The sequence below is a fragment of the Desmodus rotundus genome, chromosome 5, assembly GCF_022682495.2.
Source record: "Desmodus rotundus isolate HL8 chromosome 5, HLdesRot8A.1, whole genome shotgun sequence".
NCBI classification, from domain to species: domain Eukaryota; kingdom Metazoa; phylum Chordata; class Mammalia; order Chiroptera; family Phyllostomidae; genus Desmodus; species Desmodus rotundus.
The window spans coordinates 148,648,086-148,670,686 of NC_071391.1; the positions used below are offsets into that span (position 1 = coordinate 148,648,086).

A 22,601-nucleotide genomic window follows, 5' to 3' on the forward strand; every position below is an offset into this window, starting at 1 on the left:
AGGGTCACTCTGACCCTGCCCCTCTCCTTCTCCCCTGAAAAGGGTCAGAAAGTGCTCCTGGGGGAGATGCCCTCTCTCTAACCTGTGGAAAGGAGTGTCCTTATCTCCAAAGACATGCCAGCATGGAGAAGAACTCGAGCGCGGGTCTCACTAAGATTCCCCCGGTGGCTACACTTCCCTCCTCCTCCTCCGTGACGGCCCACTCTTCATCGAACCTCGAACCTCGCAGAAAAACGTTCAGGGCTAATTAACTGTTTCTTCAGGTCTTCACTTCTTTATGCAGGCTCCCATGTATGCAAAACCATTTATTACATAAACGTGTGTGCTTTTTCTCCTGTTAATCTGTCTTTGTCAGTTTAAAGTTCAGACTCAGCCAGGGACCCCAGGAGGACAGAAGAAAACTTGTCCTCTCCTCCACCTGCCAGCTGCACTGATCGGTTTACAAAAAAGTCCCTGTCAACGTAAGAAACATTCAAACCTGTAAAGAATTTTGTGATTCATGGGTGAGTCTTTAAAAATAATTGTTAAAATGGTCAATTTTATGTCATGTATATTTTACCACAATCCAAATAATAGCACATAGATATTACAAAGTCACTACTGAGAAAGACCTTTCAAGGACAGAGCAATCTTACAGTCGATTTTAGTTTTGCTAAAGACTTAAAACGGAAAACAGAAGATAAAGGTATAAACTGTGCCCAAACTAATATTTCGTTATATTTTAAAGCCGCTAATGACCTAATGGGTTTTTGGACGCCACCTCCCGTGCATACATTCAGCATCTCCTAAATTTCAGAATTTGTTGCCCGGAGGCTGGGTTGTTTCAGCACATGAGAACATCTGATACATCTCTATGCAGTTAAATCAGAGCGAGCACTTTACTTTTCACCATCTCATCCTCTATTTCCCCAAAGAATACATACTTACCAAGGTGTAAAATATTTCATGTTTCTAATTCTGATCATTGACAATTTGCTTTCAATAAATCACTCATTTTTCAAAAATACTCTGTAAATTTCTGAATATTTTATGCTACTCATCCTAAATAACAGAAATTACTAAAAGGTTGATAACAGAGCTAACTTCTTGTTCTGAGGGAAATACAGTAACTACTCAATTGCAAAAGCCTCTGTAACAGTGGTGCTCAGCCAGGCTTACTCACCCACCCAGGGGAGCAAGCTGCCACGTTCCTGAAGGCACAGGGTGGGCCAAATCACCCAAACACAAAGCAAACTGTGACCACTCCACCTACACTTTATTGCAGTACTCAACCTGCCAGCGCAGGGCTTAGCATCGCCCCTATGAAAAGGCATTAACGTTAGTTACCTTCAAGTCTAAAAATAGTCACATACTTACATGAACTTAATACACCCATACAGGAAAGTAGAACAAATGTGTTAAGAGTCTGAAAGAAATTATTTACTTTTATGGAAGCAATTCTAGTCTGGTTAAAATGTGCTGAGAAAAGGTGCTTTATCAACATCCCTTTTCTTAAAGACACTATTCTCTCAGAATGATGAAAGAACCACCACTGCAACTCAGCTGAGCACAAATGTGAACGCCTTTCCATGTGTTCTGCAGTTTGATGGGCAAAGACAGAGCTACTAGATCCAAATTTTCTTCCAATTAAAGCTTTATAGAGATAGAGACAGAAAGGTATATAGACAGATGCACACAACGAATTTTCACAAACTGAACAACAGATCTATGTAACCTGCACCCAGATCAAAACCAACATTACCAGCATCCCACTGTCCCCCCAGTTCTCTGTCTCGGGCAACTTCCTGCCTCTCTGCACAGAGTAACCACAATGCTGACTTCTAACACCATCGGTCACTGTGCATGGTTTTCTACTTTATGCAAACGTCATCAGTGCTCTTCTGTATCTGGCTTCTTTTGCTCAATACTGTGTTTGGAAATTTCATTCACTTAGTTGAATATAGTTGTAGAATGTTCATTTTATTGCTCTATAACATTCTGTGCATAAATATACAATTCATTTACCCATTATACTGCTAATGGGCACTTAGGTAGTTTTCAATTGGGGTCTATGCACATTCTAGATGTGCTGTGAGAATGTACTATTCTGCACATTCTGAGATGTGTTCTCTGGGTGAACGTGTACACGCATTTCTGTTGGGTATATGCACAGGGGTGAAACTGGTAGGTCACAGAGTACGAACACATTCGCACAGATACTGCCAATCTTCTAACAGGTTATTCTACTTGACACTCTTATTAGAAACATTACACTCTTGTTGCCTCCATCCTTGCAACCTTCAATACTATTTTTTTCTTGCATTTTAGCTATTCTGGTGGGTAGGTAATACCATTCCATTATGGTTTTAATTTGCATTTCTCTAATGACTAATAAAGTTGAGCACCTTTTAATATGTTAATAGCCATTTTAATGCCCCTTTAGTAAGTGCCTCATGAGTTCTTTGCCCACTTTTTTCTACCGGGTTGTCAGAATTTTTCTTGATAACTTGTAAGTATTCTGTGTATCTTATGGACACAAGTCCTCCACCTTTTTGCTGGAGAAGGGAACGTATTATTTACTTATTCTCATTTGCCAAACACTTAAATACCACACACTATGTCCCAACAAGGCACTGGTCAGGGTGTTTCACAAACATTAATGTGGTCCTTTGACATAAAGACGTGCTAAATATTAACATAGTCCATTTATTTTTTGGTTTTTTTACGGTTAGAGCTTTATTGTCCTATTGGTCCTAAGGTCTCAAGATGTTCTCCTGTGTTTTTCCTCTAAAAGCTTTGCAGTTTTCACTTTTAAATATTCAATCTGGAACTGGTTTTTCCACATGCAGTATAAACTTGGGGTTAAGACAGCTTTCTCCCACGTGGGAACAAGTCACCAAGTTTCCTGAAAAGCCCACCCAACCCCCCGGCACTGCAACGCCAGCTCTGCCATAACTCAGTGAGCCGTGCGTGTGGGCCTGTTTCTGGACTCTCTACTGTTCCACTGGTGGCTTGTACTTCCGATGTCAAGATGTCTTAATTCAGTGTTTCTCCAACTTTGAAGCACAAAGAATAACCTAGAAAGGCTGTTAAAACACAGCTTCCCCTGCCCTGACCCCAGAGACTCTGATTTGGTGGGGCTGAGGTGGAGCCGGAACAACCCATTTCTCCCGGGTTCCCGGGTGGTGCTGGGCTGCCAGGCCACGGACCACGGTGTGCTGAGCGCTGCGTCCTGGAGACAGGTCCCTCACAGCACCTGCTGTCCCGTGGTGCCAGCACGCAGGCCCCGGCCCTCCTCAGCACAGCCAGCTATTCGTCGGCCTTTGCAATTCCATAGGAATTTTAAAGTCCTCTTGAGTTCCACAAAACCAAACCACCACCACCACCAGAAAAAAGTCAAACTGCTGAAATTTTGTTAGGGAACACATTCATTATGTAGCTTAATTTTAGGAAACTCGGAAACTTAAGATATTGAGTCCTCCACGCACACAGTGTATCACTTTAAGATAGGCCACCTGAGCTGACTGTAGTACTAAAAAAGGAATTGCGATAATCTAACATCGGGGAAACTGCTAACGGCTCAAAAAGGGTGGCGAACACCACTTTGCCTCACACTGAAAAGTAAAATTTAACATTATGACACATTATACATACATACAGGCACCATTTTATATAGCTGACAATTTCTAACTGTATCCCACATAAACTGCATTCCCAGAGAAGTAGCAAAGAAAAGTTTGCGGCACCATCAAAGAAGATCTGGGGTGTTGTTTCTATTAAAAACCATTTCCTTTTCATTCTTATCACTGCGCATTTCATGTAATCTTCTTCCAGAGGTCACTCGGGTGCTATACATGACAGCCAGCCAGTCTGACCTTTAAACATGAAGGAGCTTTCAGAGAGCTGCTTCCCACACATAAATCAAAGCCAGGAGCCAGCTCAGGGCTCTCCGTGCGGGTGTGTGATTCCATAGCTGCTACGCTAAAGCCAAAGCGGACGGTGCCCACCCAGGTCAGACTGGCCTTACAAAGCAAGAAACAAAGAAATACTATAAAAAGAAGAACCACTCCCCCTTCTTAATGTTCTATTTAAAAGATTATTCATTGTTAAAATCAGCACCAAATGAAAAACAGAATCAAATCAAGTCAGTACCAAATGACAATAAGTTTAAATTCCAAATTTAGTCTATAAATTCTTTCCCATTAGTGGAACATCAGTCCCAATTCCCGGTTCTCACTCTGTGGACCATTTAAAATCTGTGTCAAATCTAGTTTCTGCAAGACTCACTACTGCCCCCAGCAAACCGCCCAATCCAGCTAAAGGAGCTCAGGACAGCTCTCTCCTCCCCATCTCCTGGCTGCTCCTGCCACCACTCCACCTAACCCCATCTGTCTTTTAAGGCCGACTCCAATCCCCACATGGTGAACAAAGCCTTCTTTGGCTGCTCCGTCCTAAGTATGTTCTTCTTTTCTGAACAGTTAAGGGATTTATGTATCTGTGCTAGCCATCTGCAGTTTAAACCGCCTGGTATTGCTAATTACATTACCATAAGTTTATCTGATCTTGGCCAAACTAAAAATTCCATGAGGCCAAGTCCTATGTTTTATACCTTTATTTCTCCCACCATGTCTAGTAGTATGCTTGGCAAATCCTGACACTCTGGACCTCCTGCTAGTACAACGCTTTCAAGGCTCCTTTCAATGCTCTGCAAATTTTCACATGTTAACAGAAAGCAGACACCAGAGAGGTCAAGTTGTTGGTGGTCATTTGCTGCCTCAAAACAGAAAGATCTGCATTCCGGAGGTGCCAGTTCATCGGCATGACCAGAGGCACCCCTCACACTGGCATGAAAAGCAGCCTTATCGAAGACATATAAATTATTTGCAAACTGAATGCTTCTTCCTTTAGCACCCTGTTAATTCATAATGTCGAAAAGCCTAAAGAGCGTCAGCTTCGATGACGGCCAAAAGCACAAGTACACAGCCATGAGTTTGAACCAGACACCTCAGTGCTAAATGTATGACCACCCTACCTAGAAGGCCTATGTATTTCTCCTGTCTGGGGACCACGAGCCCCACTAAGGGGCTTTTCTTACTTAAGTTTTTTTTCCTTTACCTTGTATTAATGTTTTCCATCATTACTGATTCTGCTTCTCACCAGACTAATGAAAAGAAATACAACGAGATTCATTTAAAAGTAAAATGTATGCAATGAAATCAGTACTGTTTAATCTTTAAAATTGTTTCTCAAATAACATTTAAATGATCTTGCTATTGCTCAAAATAATTTTTAGGTTTTCTTTTTTATTATTTGATAATACAGAAGATTAGAAGTAACTGAAATCTAAGTTATAAATTATAACAAACACCTGTGAATATGGGACTTTTTAAAATATTTATTTATTTATTTATTATTAGAGAGAGGGGAAGGGAGGGAGAAAGAGAGGGAGAGAAACATTGACATGCCAGAAATACACTGATTGGTGGCCTCTCCCATGCCCCCAGCTGAGGACCTGGCCCAAAACCCAGGCATGTGTTCTGACTTGGAAGCAAACCAGCAACCATTTGATTGGCAGGCCTGCACTCAATCCACTGAGCTACACCAGCCAGGGCATATCAAACATTCTTGTGCCTGTTTACTGATGCAGATGCAAGAGTTTCTTAGGTATACTTCTAAGACTGCAATTTCTGGAATACCTGTTATATACAACTTGGTATTTTAAAACATCTCTCTGGTATGGATAAGCACAGGTTACATTTTTCTGTAATCTGCTTTTTAATTTCAAATTATTTCTAGAAGTTATATTTTCTCTCCTAAATCATAAAAGTTGAATAACTAACAGAAGTTGCTCAGACCTTTGTGATTACACCCTGTATTAAACATTACACGCATAGCTGTTCTATATTATGAATCAGAAAACTGTAACTTGTCCTTTGTCTATTGTTTGGTGTTTTTGCTGACTCTCCATCACGGTGGCTTGCCTCTCTTCTGTTTGTTGATCTTTAATTGTGAGTTCACTGCTCAGTTTGGGATTAGAGATGTTTTCTTCGAGAAAGACTGGTTTCTGTAGCCACAGGCAGGCAGCACCATGAATTCAGGGTCAGCTCACCATCCCGAGGGTCTCGGCTCAGGGGAAGGCTCTGAAGTGCCATTACTGCAGCTAACTCCGTCCTTCACAGATGCCCGCCCTCACTTCTGGCCCCAAGCCGAGCTGCTAATTCTCTTTGTGTCTGTGCACACACACATGTACTTCAGTCAGGAGGGAAGACTCCTTGGACACCTCCTCGTCTTCTTGGGAGACTGGCCAGGTCTGAACAAGCACTCTCTCCAGGGTTTAACTCTTCTGCAGCCGGAGGGCTCCCAGAGCACTTCGTCTGCCATACTGGCAGAAGTGGAAGCCTCTGATCTCTCGCCCTTGATTACCCTTTCTTTCTTTTAAGCTGTGTCATTAGGTTTATTTCGTAACTCCTCGCTATTTCCTTTGCTACTAAAGACAACGTGGGGCAAGACACGAGGCTGAAACCCAGTGAGAGGCACAGGCGGGCTGACAGAAGTTTACAGAGCCCGAGCACACCCCAGACAGCCTGCTCACATCACCAACCCGAGTAAGAACGGTTCTGCAGCCACGAGGCAACAATGGGCTTTTCTCATTTTCTATTCAGTTTTGTGCCAGAGGCTTTTTCCTTTTTTATTTTCAAATTTAATTCTTCTTTCAGAAAAGCTGTGAGAGTAATACAAAAAATTCCTGTATATATATCCTTTACCCATTTGCTAAAATTTTACCATACAACCAATAGTTTAACCTCCAGACCTGAGAGTCTACTAAAAATGGCACTGATAGATTTAAAGTAATTAAATTCTACTAATTAGTTATTTTTATATCTATTGACACAAAAAGCTGCTTGAAATCACATATCAATACCTCACTTTATTTTAGATGTCAATTACCTATGCTCTTGTATACACAAGTTTCCCGACCTATGAACTCTCAAGCTTGTACACTCATCCTAGCTATCCTTCTGCTTGTTGTGTGTGTTCACTCTTCACCACGAGGGAGAAAAATTCAACAAACATTTTAACACCAACAACCTGTGTTAGATGCGAAGGGTCTAAAGTAACCCCACCTAGAGCTCTACACAGTATATTCCTCCACTTAAATTTCAGAGTTTCTTTTGAACACAGGTTTCCAAAAATATTTGGTAAAAACTAGCCTGATTTTGCCTTTAAAAAAGGAATATGCTTCATACTGAACATGGAGACCAAGCAACTTCCTATTGGGAATTTGTTCTCCTTCTACAATACATTCTTTCCACTTAATACATTAGGTGGGTTGGGCATTTTGCGCTGTACTTCTGAAACTGAGCATGGACAAATCTACACTGAAACCCAAATCGATTGTGATAAACTAGTCAATCTTACATATGATCGCTCTAAATAGTATATATGCATTTCCTCCTTGAGGATATTCTTAGTGACTTTCCTAAAATATAAGATACATATAATAAAATAAAACCATATTTAGTGTGGTGTTTGATCTATTTTGACAATAGTATACACCTATGCAACCACCCCGAAACCAAGATATACAAAATTTCCATCAACTTGCAAAGTCCCCTCGCTCCCCTCTGCCATCTATGTGTGCCTGATGTTCAATCACTACGATTCCCTTTTGCCTATTTCAGAATTCCAACGAAATGAAATCATGCAACCTGGCTTCTTTAACTCCAAGTCATGTCTTTCAGATATGCCCACACTGTTACACGTATCGGCACTTCATCTCTTTTTACTGCTGAGAACTGTTTCTTCAGATGAGTGCAGGGCAGTTTATCCTTCACTTTTCGATGGACATCTGGGATGTTTCCAGATCTAATTTGTTATAGACTGAACAGCTGTGAACACCGGCGTGTGAGTCTGACGGACAAACACCCAGAGGTGGAACAGGTGATTAACCATTCTGAAGTGGTATCATCATTTTACATTATATTCACAGTGTATGGGAGTTCCAAAGTGGGGTCTTGTGGTTTTAATTTGCAATTTCCCCAATGATTAATGCTATTAAGCATTTTTCATGCTCTTGAGTATCTGTTCAAATCATTTGTCCATTTTTAATTGGTTTGTTTGCCCTATTGAGTTGGAAAGAGTATTTATTCTGGATACAAGTCCTTTATAATATATATGTGCTGTAAATATTTTCTCCCAGTCTGTGTCTTGTCTACTCATTTTCTTAATAATGTTCTTCAAAGAGCAGAAGGTTTTAATTTTAACAAAGTCCAACTTATCTTTTTATCCAATTTTTCTTTTATGGTTCATACACTTAGTATCCTAGTTAAAAATGCTCATTACCCCAATGTTACAACAATTTTACTTTAAGGAAACATGAGAAAATTGTTATGACATTGGGGTCAATGACTTAGGTTAATGGTTGACATTTATATATAAATTTCCTTTGTGATTTCTTCACTGATCCATGGACAAAGTATGTTGTTTAATTTCTTGGTTTCTAAATATTTTGAGATTTTTTAGATCCTTAACAGTTATTTATCTCAAATTTAATTCTGTTATAGAAAGAGAATATACTCATTATGACATTAATTTTTATCCATTTAGACTTGTTTTACTGGCCCAGTACATGGTCTTGCTGAATGTGTAAACATTCTTTGCATGGTACTTGCAAAGAAATATACGAGGGGGAGGAACCAAAAAGTACTGGAATTATCTTCTGGGCCCTTTGTAGTACAGGCTTCCCTCACTAGGTGAGTGTTCTAGAAACCCACCCGAATCAGTGTGCCAGCTGGCATTATTGTGAGAGGATGCATTTGGCTTCAGTAATTTTTTTTTTTAAGACTCTTTCAAAGCGTTTGCCCATTTCATGATGGGTGATTTACGAATGCACCTGCCCACACCACACTGAGTGTTCAGCAGTTTTTGAGAAAAAACGGCATGACCTCTGTGCCCCACCCTCCCTATTCACTCCATCTCAAAGTTGCATTCACTCTGAGCAACTTTTGTTTCCCTGGATGAAAAAAGTCCTCAAAGGGAAATGTTTCACCATTGTAGAAGAGGTGAAACAAAAAATGGCAGAAGCGCTAAAAGGCATCAAAATCAAAGAGTTCAATAACTGTTTTAAGCAGTTCATCAAGTGGAGAGTACTTTGAAGGTGACTGAAGTCTAAACACGTAAGAATAAACACAGAGTCTTTAATAAACAAATTCTGGGTTTTTTAGTCGCCTTTTGTATTCAAATAACAATTGGCCCTCCATATCCAGGGATTCCACATCTGTGGATTCAACCAACCATGAATCGAAAAAAATACTCAAAAAAATTGCTATGTTGTTGCCTGCTTGTAACATGTAGTTAGGCCTGTGAGGCTTGTGTCTGTACCAATCATTTACAGACACATTTTCCTTGCCATTTTCCCTACACAATACAGTATCACAACTACTTGTATAGCCTTCACATTCTATTAGGTTGTGTAAGTAACGTGGAAACGATATAAAGTGTACAAGAAGCTATGTAAGTTATATGACAATTCTGCTTTCTATTACACAAGTGACTAGAGCCCCGTGGATTTTGGTGCCCACGGAGGGTGCTGGACCAAGCCCCGGCAGACACCCAGGGACGGCTGTGTCAGGAGGGCCTGCTCTGTAAACGCCAGTTAGGTCGAGGGGGCGGACAGCCCTGCGCAAGCTGTCACTGCATCTCCTCGCTGTTTTTGTCTCGTTCTATCAGTTGCTGAGAGGAGTGTTAAAATCTCCAACTGTGACCGTGACATTGTCTGTTTCTCACTCTCATTCTGTCAATTTTGGCTTCATGTTTTCTGTTCAGCTATCATTAGGCACATACGCACTTGTGGTTGTTATGTCCTCCTGGTAAATTCTCTCTTTATTGTCATGAAAATAGCCCTGTCTCTGGAAATATTCTTTGTAATGAAGTCCATTTTATCTAATATTAATTTAGCATATCCAAACTTTTTATAGTTAATGTTTACATGGGATATTTTCTGTTCATTTATTTTCAACCTGAATGTTTTTATTTAAAGTACATTTCTTATAAAGGGCACACAGTTGTGTCATATTTTTCCATTCTGATAATCTTTGACTTTATTTACCCTTTACCCTTTAGCATTTAGTATAATTATAGATCTGTTCACGTTTTTTGTTGTTCCATTGTAGAGCCTTTCCTGCCTTCTTTTTGGGTTATCTGAAAACATTTCAGGTTGCCATTTTAACTTACTAGATTTTTAGCTGGATATCTTTGCATTTTTAAGTAGTTGCTCTAGAATAACAGTATCTTTACTTGTTACAATCTACTTAGAATCATAGTGTAATCCTTCACATACAATGTAGAAACCGTGTAGTCCTGTATGTCCATTTACCCACCCTTGTATGTTTGCTACGTAGTTTGGAAAATACCAAAAGATAAATTTATAATTGGTTTTGAGTAGAAATATGTATTTTAAAGACTCACTAAGAAAAATGATGCTCTTGTATATTTATCCAGATACTTACCATTTCAGATGTTCTTATTTCAAACTGAACATTTGAATTTCTATATTGGATTATTCTCTTCACCCTAAAGAATTTCCTGTAACATTTTTATAGTACAGGACTGCTGACCACAAATCTCTTAGTTTTCTTTTATCCGAAAATATCTTCATTTGGCTATAATTGCTGAAAAATATTTTACTAAATATAGCAGTAGAATTCTGGGGGTGATACCTGTTTCTTCCAGCACGTTAAAAATGCTGTTCCACTGTCTTCCATCCTCCATCATCCTAGGGGAAGTTGGACACAAATGCAATCATTGTTTCCGCTTATTTAATGTCATTTTTCTCTGCTTCGTTTCAAGACATTTTCTGTTTTATCTCCACAAGGTTGACTATGACGCACTTAGGCATGGTTTTCTTTGCTTAGCTCTCTTGTGCTTCTTGAACCCATAAACACAGGCATATCTTGTTTTACTCCACTTAGCTTTACTGCACTTCACAGATGCTGCCTTTTTTTTTTTTTTTTTTTAAACAAATTGAAGGCAAGACCCTCCACTAGCAAAAAGATTACAACTCACTTTATTGTGCTACTGACTTTACTATGGAGCTCTGGAACCAAACCCCAGTATCTCTGAGGTTTGCCTGTATGAGACTTTCACACATTTGGGGAAAGTCTTAGCCATGACTTCTTCAAATATTTTTTCTGCCCTACTTTCTCCTTTTGGCACTCCAGTTACGTGTGCGTTCGGCATTTTGAGACTGTCCCACACGTCCGGTAGACCTTGCTGGTTATTTCTATCTTTTCTGTCTCTCTGTTCTTCAGACTAGTTTCTTTTGATTCAAGTTCTCTCTTCCTTATGCCATCTGCACTCAGTAGTCAATCTCATCCAGAGAATTTTTATTTCACACGTGTCCAGTTTTAAGATTTCCGTGCGGTTCTTTTTTTTTTTTTTATACAGTTTCTATTTTTCTCTCCATGTTCCTCTCTTTGTGACTTCACGGGTGTTTTCTCTTTATGGCACTGAGTATAATTAGAGGAGCTTTCCCCCTGTAATCCTTGTCTGCTAATTCTAAATATCCAGGTCAGTTGCAGTCAGTCTCCATTGTCTTTTCTCGTATAAACGGTTCTGAATGGTATCCCACAGACTGTGAACAGTATGTTATTGAGTGCGATGTTGGTTATATCGTCCCAAAGCGCTGGGCTCTCATGATTTAGCACATAACCAGGTTTGACCAAACCTGCAATGCACAGGCCGCTCCAACCTCACGGGAGTCCCTTCGCCCTCTGCTGAGCTGCTGGGTGAGTGCCCTGCACACGTGCAGCTCAGGGTCGACCCAAACTCAGGCAAAGCTTACATGCAGAGCATAAGAATCCTCGTCTACAACTCCCTCCTTCATGAAATGTCCCCCCGCACATTCCAACAGCCATGGTAGCCCAAACTCTGTCCTTGAACTTGCAGAACTGCTATCAGAGTTTTAGCTGCCTTGCACGTAAGATACTGAGATTTAGCCACAGGACAGAAACAACGGACAGAGGAAGATCACCCACCCAGTGTCGGTCCCGTTTTCCAAGCAAAAATCATCTCCAGAATCATTCTGCCTTTGGTGCTGAGTGTCACCAGGTAGTTGATTTTCTGCTTTTTTCTATTTTGTCCATAGTTTATAATTTTTATCTGATGAATAGTTCCAATTAGAGCTTATTTGGCCATCACATAAGCAGAAAGTCTCCAAATAAATTTTGAAATCAGCTTCTCAATTTCTGCAAAGAAAAGAAAAAAGTGCCTACTGGGATTCCGACTGCTGTCCGACTTAATTCACAGCTCAGTTTTGGCAGCTTTGTCAAGCCAACGACAGTAAGCATTCCAATCCCTGAACACTGTGAATCTCTCGTATATTTAGATCTTTAATTTTGTTCAACGTTATTTGTCATTTTTTGGTATACAGGTCCTATACTTCAATTAAACTTATCACTAAATATTTCACATTCTATCCTATCATAAGTGGTTTTAAAATGTCTTTCCCAATTATTCATTTCTAATGACCATATGAACATGACTTTTTAATAGTGACCTTGTATGCTTATTAGTTCTAGCAGCTTTCATGTCAATCCTTTATGGTTTCTCATATGTAAACTGTTATCTAGGCATAATAATAATTTATATATTCCTTTCTAATCTGAATATCTTTTATATCTTCTTTATGTCTTTCTGTAATTGCTGGAATTTCCAGTTAAATGGAGAACAGAAGTGCCTTTTTCCTGATCTTAGGGGAGGAAAGCCTGTTTTTCATCAATCATGATTTTAGCTACGGATTTTTCCATAGATGCCTTTTATCAGGCTGATAACCCCATCTTAGTTCACTAGAGTTTTTGTAATACAAGTCTGTTGAATTTTTCCAAACGCTTTCCTATTTCTACAGAGATAATCATGTGGCTCTTCTTTACTATACTAGTAAGATGAATTGCATTGATTGTTTCATGTTAACTAACTGTGCATTCCTGAAATGAACACTATTTGGCCATGACTTATTATCCTTTTTACATATTTGTTTCACATAGTTTGCTCAGTTTTGCAGTTGTTTGTAATCTGAGTTCAGATCCAGTACCAGTTACTCCAACGTGATTGAAACTAAACCCACAAATAAGTGTTAACCTTAAGCCATGGTAACTATGCAGAAAGAAGTAGCAGTTACCAAAGTAGATGGTGGTAAAGGAAGAACCTCGGAAGATCCCACAAATCCTATTACTGATTCTGTCTATTCCTGAAAAGGATATGTAACAACTAACTCCATTCAACTCGGCAAAAAATATTTATTAAGCTTCTGCTTAGTAACAGTTAACCTACAAACTGATATAAGAAATAAAATACACCCATCGCCTGCTTTTTTAAAAGTTAGTAAGTTATAACCCAGAGATAACTACAATGCTCATTATTAATGAATGCCTATTAAATTAAAATACACAGAGTACCATTTGGGGAAACAAGTATTCAAACAACAAAGAAATTCAACATTCTGACCTATCCAGCCTAATACACTCTAGAGCATGTCGCTGTGTAACGGCAACACAATCGGAAGTATTGTGTCTATCTCACCACGTTATCACTGCCCTGACCACTGTGGCTCCGCTGGTTGGGCAATGCCCCACAAAGCAAAGGTTGTGGGTTCAATTCCCGGTCAGGGCACATGCCTGGGTTGCGGGTCCTGTCCCCGGACGGGGCACACACGAGAGACAACTCATCGATGTTACTCTCTCACAACGATGTTTCTCTCCCTCTCTTTCTCCCTCCTTTCTGCTCTAAAAAATAAATAAAATCTTTTAAAAAATGAAGTTATACTGCCTATCTTTAAAAATTAAAAGTAGGAAATGAGTATAGTCTGGAAGAAAAATAGATGATCATTTTAATCTGTAAGAGTGGTTAGCAAACTATTCTCATGTTCATAAATAAGCAGTTATTAAATAGCTTTAGATTTAACAGCAGAGAGAAAACACATACAATATAATGTGTAACTTCCAAAGTCTTTTCCCTTTTGTCCTTTATGGAGACCTTGGGGATTCGGGCAGACAGACAGTCACAAGGCAGGTTGCCAATGTCAATTCACACTTAAGCAAAACCTGTGCCAATTAAAACTGAAACACCTGTCTGAATTAACAAAATTGTTCTCATTTTCAACAATGAAAGGAAATTAAAAGCATTACTTGAATGTCACTGACTTGGCTATTCTAAAAGGAAATAACGTAGATAACACAGCTAATTTTAAATTATCAAGGCGATACAACATAAAGGCTCTCTAAAACAGCATGGGCTATTTTTACTATGACTCATTCAGTGTTCCTGAAACATGCGGCTATAATATCTCAGCAATAGCACTCCATAGCGACAACTTAAAAAAAGTAAAGTATTCCTTTTAGGATAAGCTTCTGACCTTGAGGAATAAAAACATTTTCCCTAAACCTCTCACATACATTTCAAAATGCTGCACTCACATGAAAACACTGGCAATGTGTCTCCAAAAAAAAAAAGAAAAAGAAAAAGATATCATTTTAATAAACTTTAGGACAGTTCATTAAAACTGAATGAAATTCAGGGCCAACAAGTCACTCACTTGTTTATTCAATAAATATTTACCAAATGTCCAATAACCATTGTCCTATCCCTCCAAAGCTTACATTCTCTGGTGGGAGTATTGAGAGGTCTGCTGTGTTTGCTCTTCTGTCAGCAAAGGAAGACATCGCATAATCTCAGGGGCTCAGAGCCCCGGTCCCAGGCCGCCCCCGCTGCTGCAGAGCTGGGAAGGGATGCCCAGTGAGAAACCGTGTGCTACTTCTTTCCTCTCTGCTCCCCCCTCGCCCCCTTCTACAGCCAATTCCAACTAGGTCTTGCCCACTTAAAAAGTTCCATTCCTTTAAACAGAAACATTCCCTTATAAACCAGTGACCAGATGGCCTGGCTCATCGCTGAATGCTGTGACTGTACCAGCCTCTACGTTCTGGAAGTACTTTCACACCAATTCTGCAATTTGATCCTCAAAACAGTGCTGGGGAGAATGTCACCCCTTCCCCCATCTTACAGAAGAGAAAAAGGAAACAAGAGGTTATCCTTACCGCTAGGTACAGGTACACTAGGGAGTCAGGCACCAGGTAAGAGGAGTGCACCTAAACTCTGGGACTAGGTGGAGTAATGCAGCATCAAGCTGTAGGACAGAAATAAATTCAAAAGTAGGTTTACAATATGAGTACACAAAACAGAGTTTATTCTTGCATTATTATCTATCAATTGTTGTACTGTTTTCCATAGGAACAACTGCAGCCTGCATTGCCCCAACCTGCGTTTCATTCCTTCTCTGAGTCTGCGGACACTTATTAATGACACTATTAGTAAAGTACTAAAGCACTGTACCAGAAGACCCAGCGAAGAACAGAGCTCGTTCCCTAAAACTGGGAGTTTATGGTCTTACGGGGAAGATAAGACACATACATAAGTAGTTATACCGAAGCCCGAATGTGGTTCTTATTAAAAGAGAAACACGGACAAAAGTTCAGGAATTCAAAAGTGGGGCAGCACCAAAGTGTTCCCTCTTGACTCAAATACTCTTGGAGTTATAAATAATGGGTTACAAATAAAGGACATTCATATACAGGATATACAGTCATACAACATATAAACGTCAATGGAATTCTTCACTAAAACCAGCAGCCACTTCTAACTCATCTTATTATCCAGCTCAGTACCAAGTACAAAGTGCTGAACCTGCGGCCTGCAGGCCGGCCCTATGTGGCCCAGGATGGCTATGACTGCAGCCCAATGCAAAACTGTAAACTTACTTAAAACCTTTTTTTTGCTCATCGTTTTTTGTTAGTGTTTGTGTATTTAATGTGTGGCCCAAGACAATTCTTCTTCCAGTGTGTCCCAGAGACGCCAAAAGGTTGGACACCCCTGGTTAGAAAGAAAAACTGACAGATAAAAGGATGAGTTGATGAGGAATGATTTGGGTTTTTCTGGTATATCCTCTACGCTTCCTTTAGGATTAAAAAAAGAATGGGGTGGTATAGACCCCGAAGTAGGCGTGGGCTACTAAAAACCCTCCTCACACTTAAGTTCCTTGCCCCACTTCTTACCAAAGATTACTTAGGGTAACAGACTCATCTCTTTACAAGAGTTCAGCCTAGCACTATGAAGCACTGTCATCGAAAGAGAGATCAGTTCTCAGGTCAGTTCTGATTCGGAAAAGAGCTGGAGGAGGAGAGAGAGCAAAAAAAATTGTGTTTTATGAAACCCCGAGGGGGAAGGCATGAAACGTGAATTCATGATCTTCACTGCAAGCCAGGAGGCATAAGTTAACTGGCACCAGAAGTTACCGGAGTTAATTTCTTCCGAAGGACCTCACAACTTAGAGGAACAAGAATGGGAAAAGAAATTTTAAAAAAGGAAAACAATGAGAAAGGAAGTAGAAAGAGGAAGAAATACAACCTCTTCCACAAGAAAAGCTAAAAAGAAATTACCTGTTTGAATGTGAGTAGAGTATGTTAGTGTCTTTTCAGGACAACTGTGGATAATATATACTCGGTAAACTGCCTATGAGGCCCAAACCAGGAGGACGCGGCTACCGACCCTCCTCCCCAGGAGAGGCCAGCAAGAACACTTCCTATCCCCGGCTACATCCCGTTTACCTTGGTCATGAGAAGAAACCCAAACATCCTAGCCACCATTTGTCTTCTAAACACTTGTCCCCATCTAGCTCTGGACTTCCCCACACCGACTCAAGCTCCCCACCATTCCCAAGCCCCACCTCCTTCCCTGTGCCCCACCGCACGCAGACCTGAGGTCAGCATCACCTTCCCACTGAGGTCTTCCCCACCACCTGGTCTAACACAGTCGTCCCCGCCCATTCTTACTGCCTTACCCTGCGTTCCACTCTCCGGCACACTTCCATGTATTTCCCTCTTTGTGTCCCGTGTGCTCCTCCACAAAAATGCACACTGATGTAAAAACTCCAAGAGGGAAAGACTGTTTACTGCTGTATCCCCAATAACCAGCACATTCCCCAATACATATTAAGTATTTAATAAATATTAGCTGCATAAATGGGAAGTGCATAATAATTTTAATATATCTTTTTTAAAAAGTTTGTAACATGTTACTTGTCAAATTCCTGATAGCATATGTAATGAATAAATAAGGACATTTTTACATAGTAACCTAAACACAGACATGCTATAATAAAAAAACCAAAGATTTCTAAGACGTGACCTCGAAGGATTAATGTCCAACCAGTTCCAAAACGATATGTAGAAAACATCAACTTGCAAATTTACATTACAGTACAAAGTAAGCAAGCTTTTCTATCAGATAAAAGTACTTTTGCTTTATCTGAAAGAAAAACAAAGGAATAAAAACATTAGAATTCTAACCTGAGTCCCAACCACGATATAAAAATGCCTTTGAAAGAAATAATGTATCTTAAGCAACTCGTGTTCATCGAAGACATGCTGGAAAGATGCTGCCTGACCCGTTCATCTGTGACTTTTCTCTGCTTGAAAAGCTTTCTTTGATCTCAAATCCTGAGACATCTATTACTCTGTCTTCCCTTTTCCCTGCCATTCTTCTCCCACTGTGTTCTTTATCAACTTTATTTCCTCATGCCCCATTCCCTCCTTAATTCTCTGGAATGACCACCCAGATACTCCACCGGAACTGTCCTTACAGGGAAGCAGAGCACTGCCGACCGTCAAAGCCCTTCCCGTGACTGCTCTGGGCTGCCCCTCACACTCTCGGCACCATCTCCGCCCCAGGCCCCATAGCCCGTGCCCCCCCCCCGCCCCAGGTTGGCTCCTCACACCCCCGAAGTTCTCTCATCACATCCACGTAGGCATCACCCTCGCTTTTACTAGAGGGCTGTACACTATAGTGCCTGTGGAGTGGAGATTCAAACTTCTGCTGTGCGTCTTCCTTTACTCCTGCAACCTTCACTGAGCACCTGTTCTATGTGATGCTCTGGGAACAAACAATGAACAGGAAACATTTGGTCGCTGGCCTCAAATCTAAGCCAAGTATGAAAAAGTACTTATGTTTAAATCAGCAGCAAGACAGATGCCAATTTTTTTGTTCCCTGAATCTCCTTCAGCAGCAGGGTTCCAACGTGAGCAATCTGAGGCAAGAAAATACCAGAGGCAAAATAATCTACAAGGAAAAGAAGTGAAAATGGAAAGAAAGAAGATATTACTCACTGAAGTAAATGCCAGCAGCTCCTCTTCAGTTAACTTATGCACTGGATTATTCCTTTGCAAATTTGTGCTTTAAATTAAAAATATAGATATAAATTACTTCTAAAATGCATGTTATATCTAATGAAAATAACTTTTTTAAAGATTTTATTTATTTTTAAAGAGAACAGAAGGGAGGGAGAGAAACATTGATGTGTGAGAGATACATCAACTGATTGCCTCTCACACACCCGCAACCAGGGACCTGGCCCGCAACCCAGGCACATGCCCTGACTAGGAATCGAACTGGCAACCCTTTGGTTTGCAGGCTGGTGCCCAATTCACTGAACCACACCAGCCAGGGCTAATGAAATATAATTTTTGAAAGGCAAAGTACACTTATTTCATATATTTGAAAGCACATATTTTAATATTACTGTATTATATACAAATGTAGATAGTACTTTGCCAAAGATAGTAGAGAAAGTAATAAAATGCTGATGAAATGCGGTTGGTGTACTAAATATCAACATAATTTATTTTACTAGGAAAAGAAATCCAATCCACAAAGAAAATGAAGATTATTAATATGGTATCAACTCCCATTAATTAAACTCATGCCAAAAAATGAAAATATTACAATAACCATTTGGCAACTTCCTAATTTTCACCTAAGAGGCAGAACAACGGGAATTCCTAGATCATGCTGATCGGAGTACAATCTGGTAGCATAATTTGGGAAAACGATTTAGCACTGCCTTGTAAAATGAACATGTACAGAAGTCCGACAACCAAGGATTTAAAGAAGCTATATTCATCCAGACAGTAGAAGGGGCAGAGACAGGGAGTTGGGGTGTGGTGGCGGCAAGTTGGAGGCAGAGAGGTGGCGAGGCGGTGGTGGCCCGCAGAATGGGCAGCCCCACGTTCACGTGTGACTGAAAAAAATCATGGAGACCCCTTGTGAGAGAGTGAGCTCAGCCCCAGGCCAGACCATGCAGCGCAGGGCTCCAGAGCTGTGGGGGAAAGAAAGCTTCATAACTTCTGGCAGTAAACCCAGGGAGGCTGGAGCAGCGGAAGAAACTGCTGTTTCTCAGGAGAGCCTGGCACATACGCAACCTTACCCACCCCGGGAACCACAACCAGGACAGCAGCTTGAGGGGTGCCAGTTGCACACTAGAAGTGGATAAAGTGACTGGAAACAGGGAGAGGGTCAGGCAAGCACCCAGAAGTCAGCCAGCAGTGGTACTGTCCCCCTTTAAGCACCTCCCCACACACAGTTGTCCGGCCCTGGCGAATACCCAAGGTTCCGCCCCATATGACTTAACAGGTGCACTAAAACGGAGTCAAAGCAGCACTGCTTAGTACACACACACAGGGAGGCTGCCAAAATCAGGAGACAAAGAAATACGGCCCAAATGAAGGAAAACAACAGAACCCCAGAAAAAGAACTAAGTAATGCAGAGAGAGCCAACCTATCAGACACAGAGTTCAAAACACTGGTGGTCAGAATGCTCAAAGATCTCAAACATCTCAAAAGCATATGGGAAGAAAAAAGGCTCTACTAAGGGAAATAAAGAAAAATCCATAAGAAACCAACAGTGAAGGGAAGGAAGCCAAGATTTAAATCAATGATTTGGAACATAAGGAAGAAATAAACATTCAACCAGAAAAAAAATGAAGAAAAAGGAATTCAAAACAATGAGGAAAGTTTAAGAAGATCTGGAATATCTCCAAAAGGGCCAATATCTGAATCATAGGGATGCCAGAAGGAGAAGAGGATGAGCAAGAAATTGAAAACTTACTTGAAAAAATAATAAAACTTCCCCAATCTGGCAAAGGAAACAGACATACAAGTCCAGGAAGCTCAGAGAGTCCCAAACAAGTTGGACCCAAAGAGGTCCACACCAAAGCACAAAATAATTAAAATGCCAAAGATTAAGGATAAACAGAGACTCTTGAACGCAGCAAGAGAAAAGCAGAGAGTTACCTACAAAGGAGTTCCCATAAGACTGTCAGCTGATTTCTCAAAAGAAACCTTGCAGACAAGAAGGGGCTGGCAGGAAATATTCAAAGTCATGAAAAGCAAGGACCTACATCCAAGACTACTCCAGCAAAGCTTTCATTTAGAATTGAAGGGCAGATAAAGTGCTTCCCAGATGAGGTAAAGTTAAAGGAGTTCATCATCACCAAGCTCTTATTATACAAAATATTAAAGGAACTTTTTAGGAAAAAGATCAAAACTATGAACATTAAAATGACAACAAACTTACAACCATGAACAACTGAATCTAAAAAACAACAAAAAAAAACTAAACAAACAATTAGAACAGGAACAGAATCATAGATATGGAGATCATTTGGAGGATTATCAGTTAGGAGGAGGAAGGGGAAGGATGGGAGGAAAGGTACAGGGTTTTAGAAGCATAACTGGGTAGGTACAGAATAGGGGGATGTTAAGAACAGTGTAGGCAATGGAGAAGCCAAAGAACTTACATGCACAACCCATGGACATGAACTAAGCAGGGGCATATCGCAGAAGGAGGGGGGAACTGGGTGGAGGGGGGTAAAGGGAAAAAAACTGGGACAACTGTAATAGCATAATCAATAAAATATACTTTAAAAAAGAATATTAATGAGGGATAATGTAAAAGTACATGGTATAATTCCTAGCACATATTACTTGTGAATGTTTGCTATTTATAGTATTTATATACTAAATATTATAAATGGAACAAAAAAATTTTCAGTAGTAAGCATAAATTCTGTCACTGGAATGAAATAATGTGATAATACAATTGATTTGGATTTAGAAAGAGAATTCTTTGTGTGGTTCCTAGTAAATAAAAGGAGGAGGGAGGAAAGGGGGAGGGGGGAGGGGGGAGGAGGGGAGGGAGAGAACGTCAATTTGTTGTTCCGCTCGTTCATGCACTCATCGGTTGACTCTTTGATGCAGCAGGCTGTGGATCAAACCCACACTCTTGGCACTATCAGGTTGAAGCTCTAACCAAGTGAGCTATCCAACCAGAGCCTAATCTCTAACCTTTTAATTGGTTGCCCAAGTGTTCTCAACCTTCAGAAGAATTACAAGATTCCCTCTTCATCCAGAACTTTTGGGAGCTGCTGAATGCAGACTTCCCCAACACAGAGAACCAACATGCACGGTGCTCAATGTAGCCAAGCAAGCCATTAACTTACCAGATTCCAAGGATAACGGCAAGCTCTTCGGCACATAGGTCAGGCATCTGAAACTGTTCACAGTCTGCTAACTTTATCTCATTTAGAACAGTATCGTCATTCAGCTCAAGATTCTGGTGGAATACAAAAGAAAATGCTTGATTCACTCAACAGACTGTATGCAATTATCTGCTAGGGGAGAATAAACCTTTTTTAAGATTATACAACACTCTATATATGGTGAATAGCCTTTCTGTTGAAACATGTATTTGGGACAATTTACTGTGTAGAACTAGAGGACGTGCCACCCGTACCCCAGGAACGCACTGGCAGTATCAATAACAGAGAGGAACAGCTACCATTGCTTGAGCCTACCTTGCAAAATCCCGTTTCCGGTTGATGCGCCAGGATTCACAAACAGATCTTTCTACTCTGCCTCTAAACTATAATTTAAAACATCTACTCCCAACTCTCAACAGGCCCTGGAATAGCAAAACAATTTGAAAAGAATAAAATCTGAGGACTTAGAAGACTTGATGGAATACTTGATTTTAAGAATTACTACAAAACCAAGACAGTGTAGTGCTGAAATGAACATAGACATAATAGCTGAATGGAATAAAACAGAGTCCAAAATTTTAGATCTACATTATACGGTCAGTTGATTTTCAACAAAGGTGCATAGGTGATTCAACAAAGGAAAGTCTTGTCAATAAGTGATTCTGGAACAACTGGATATCCACTTAGAAAAAAAAATGACCCTCACCCCTATCTCAACCCTGTACAAAATTAAACCAAAATTGAGCACAGACCTTAAAGTAGAAACTAAGAGTAAAAAATGTCTAAAAGAAACCCTAGGAGAAAAGTTTTGCAACATTGGGGTAGGCAGACACAAAAAGAACCTGAACCATCACAGAAAAACTCAATTTAGTAAGTTGGACTTTATCAAATTAAAAGCTGTTTCTCTTTGAATAAAGAAAATGAAAAGCCAAGCCACAGACTCAGAGAATGTACTCACAAAAGGAATATCTAAAAGGGGCTTGTGCGTGGACTACAGGGCACTCTTACGACTCAGTAGTAAGAAGACAACCCAGTATAAAAGTGGAGGAAAGATTTGTATAGACATTTCATAAAAGAAGGTGTACAAATGTCCAACAAGCACACAGAAAACTCATGGACAACAGCAGTCAACAGGGAAACACGAACTAAAGTCAGAACGAACTACTACACTAGTACACACACATTAGAATGGATAAAATT

General features: G+C 40.3%; 1 protein-coding gene across 1 annotated transcript in view; it reads right to left on the minus strand.

Moving 5' to 3' along the window:
* The window catches only part of TTC27 (tetratricopeptide repeat domain 27), a 131,328-nt gene that overhangs the window by 81,674 nt on the left and 27,053 nt on the right, over nt 1-22,601 (minus strand). Inside the window, exons 8-9 of the mRNA XM_024552639.3 lie at nt 21,363-21,475; nt 18,192-18,258 (exon numbers count right to left, since the gene is read on the minus strand). Coding sequence (XP_024408407.2) covers nt 18,192-18,258; nt 21,363-21,475 — 180 coding nt within the window. The remainder of the gene's footprint in view (nt 1-18,191; nt 18,259-21,362; nt 21,476-22,601) is intronic.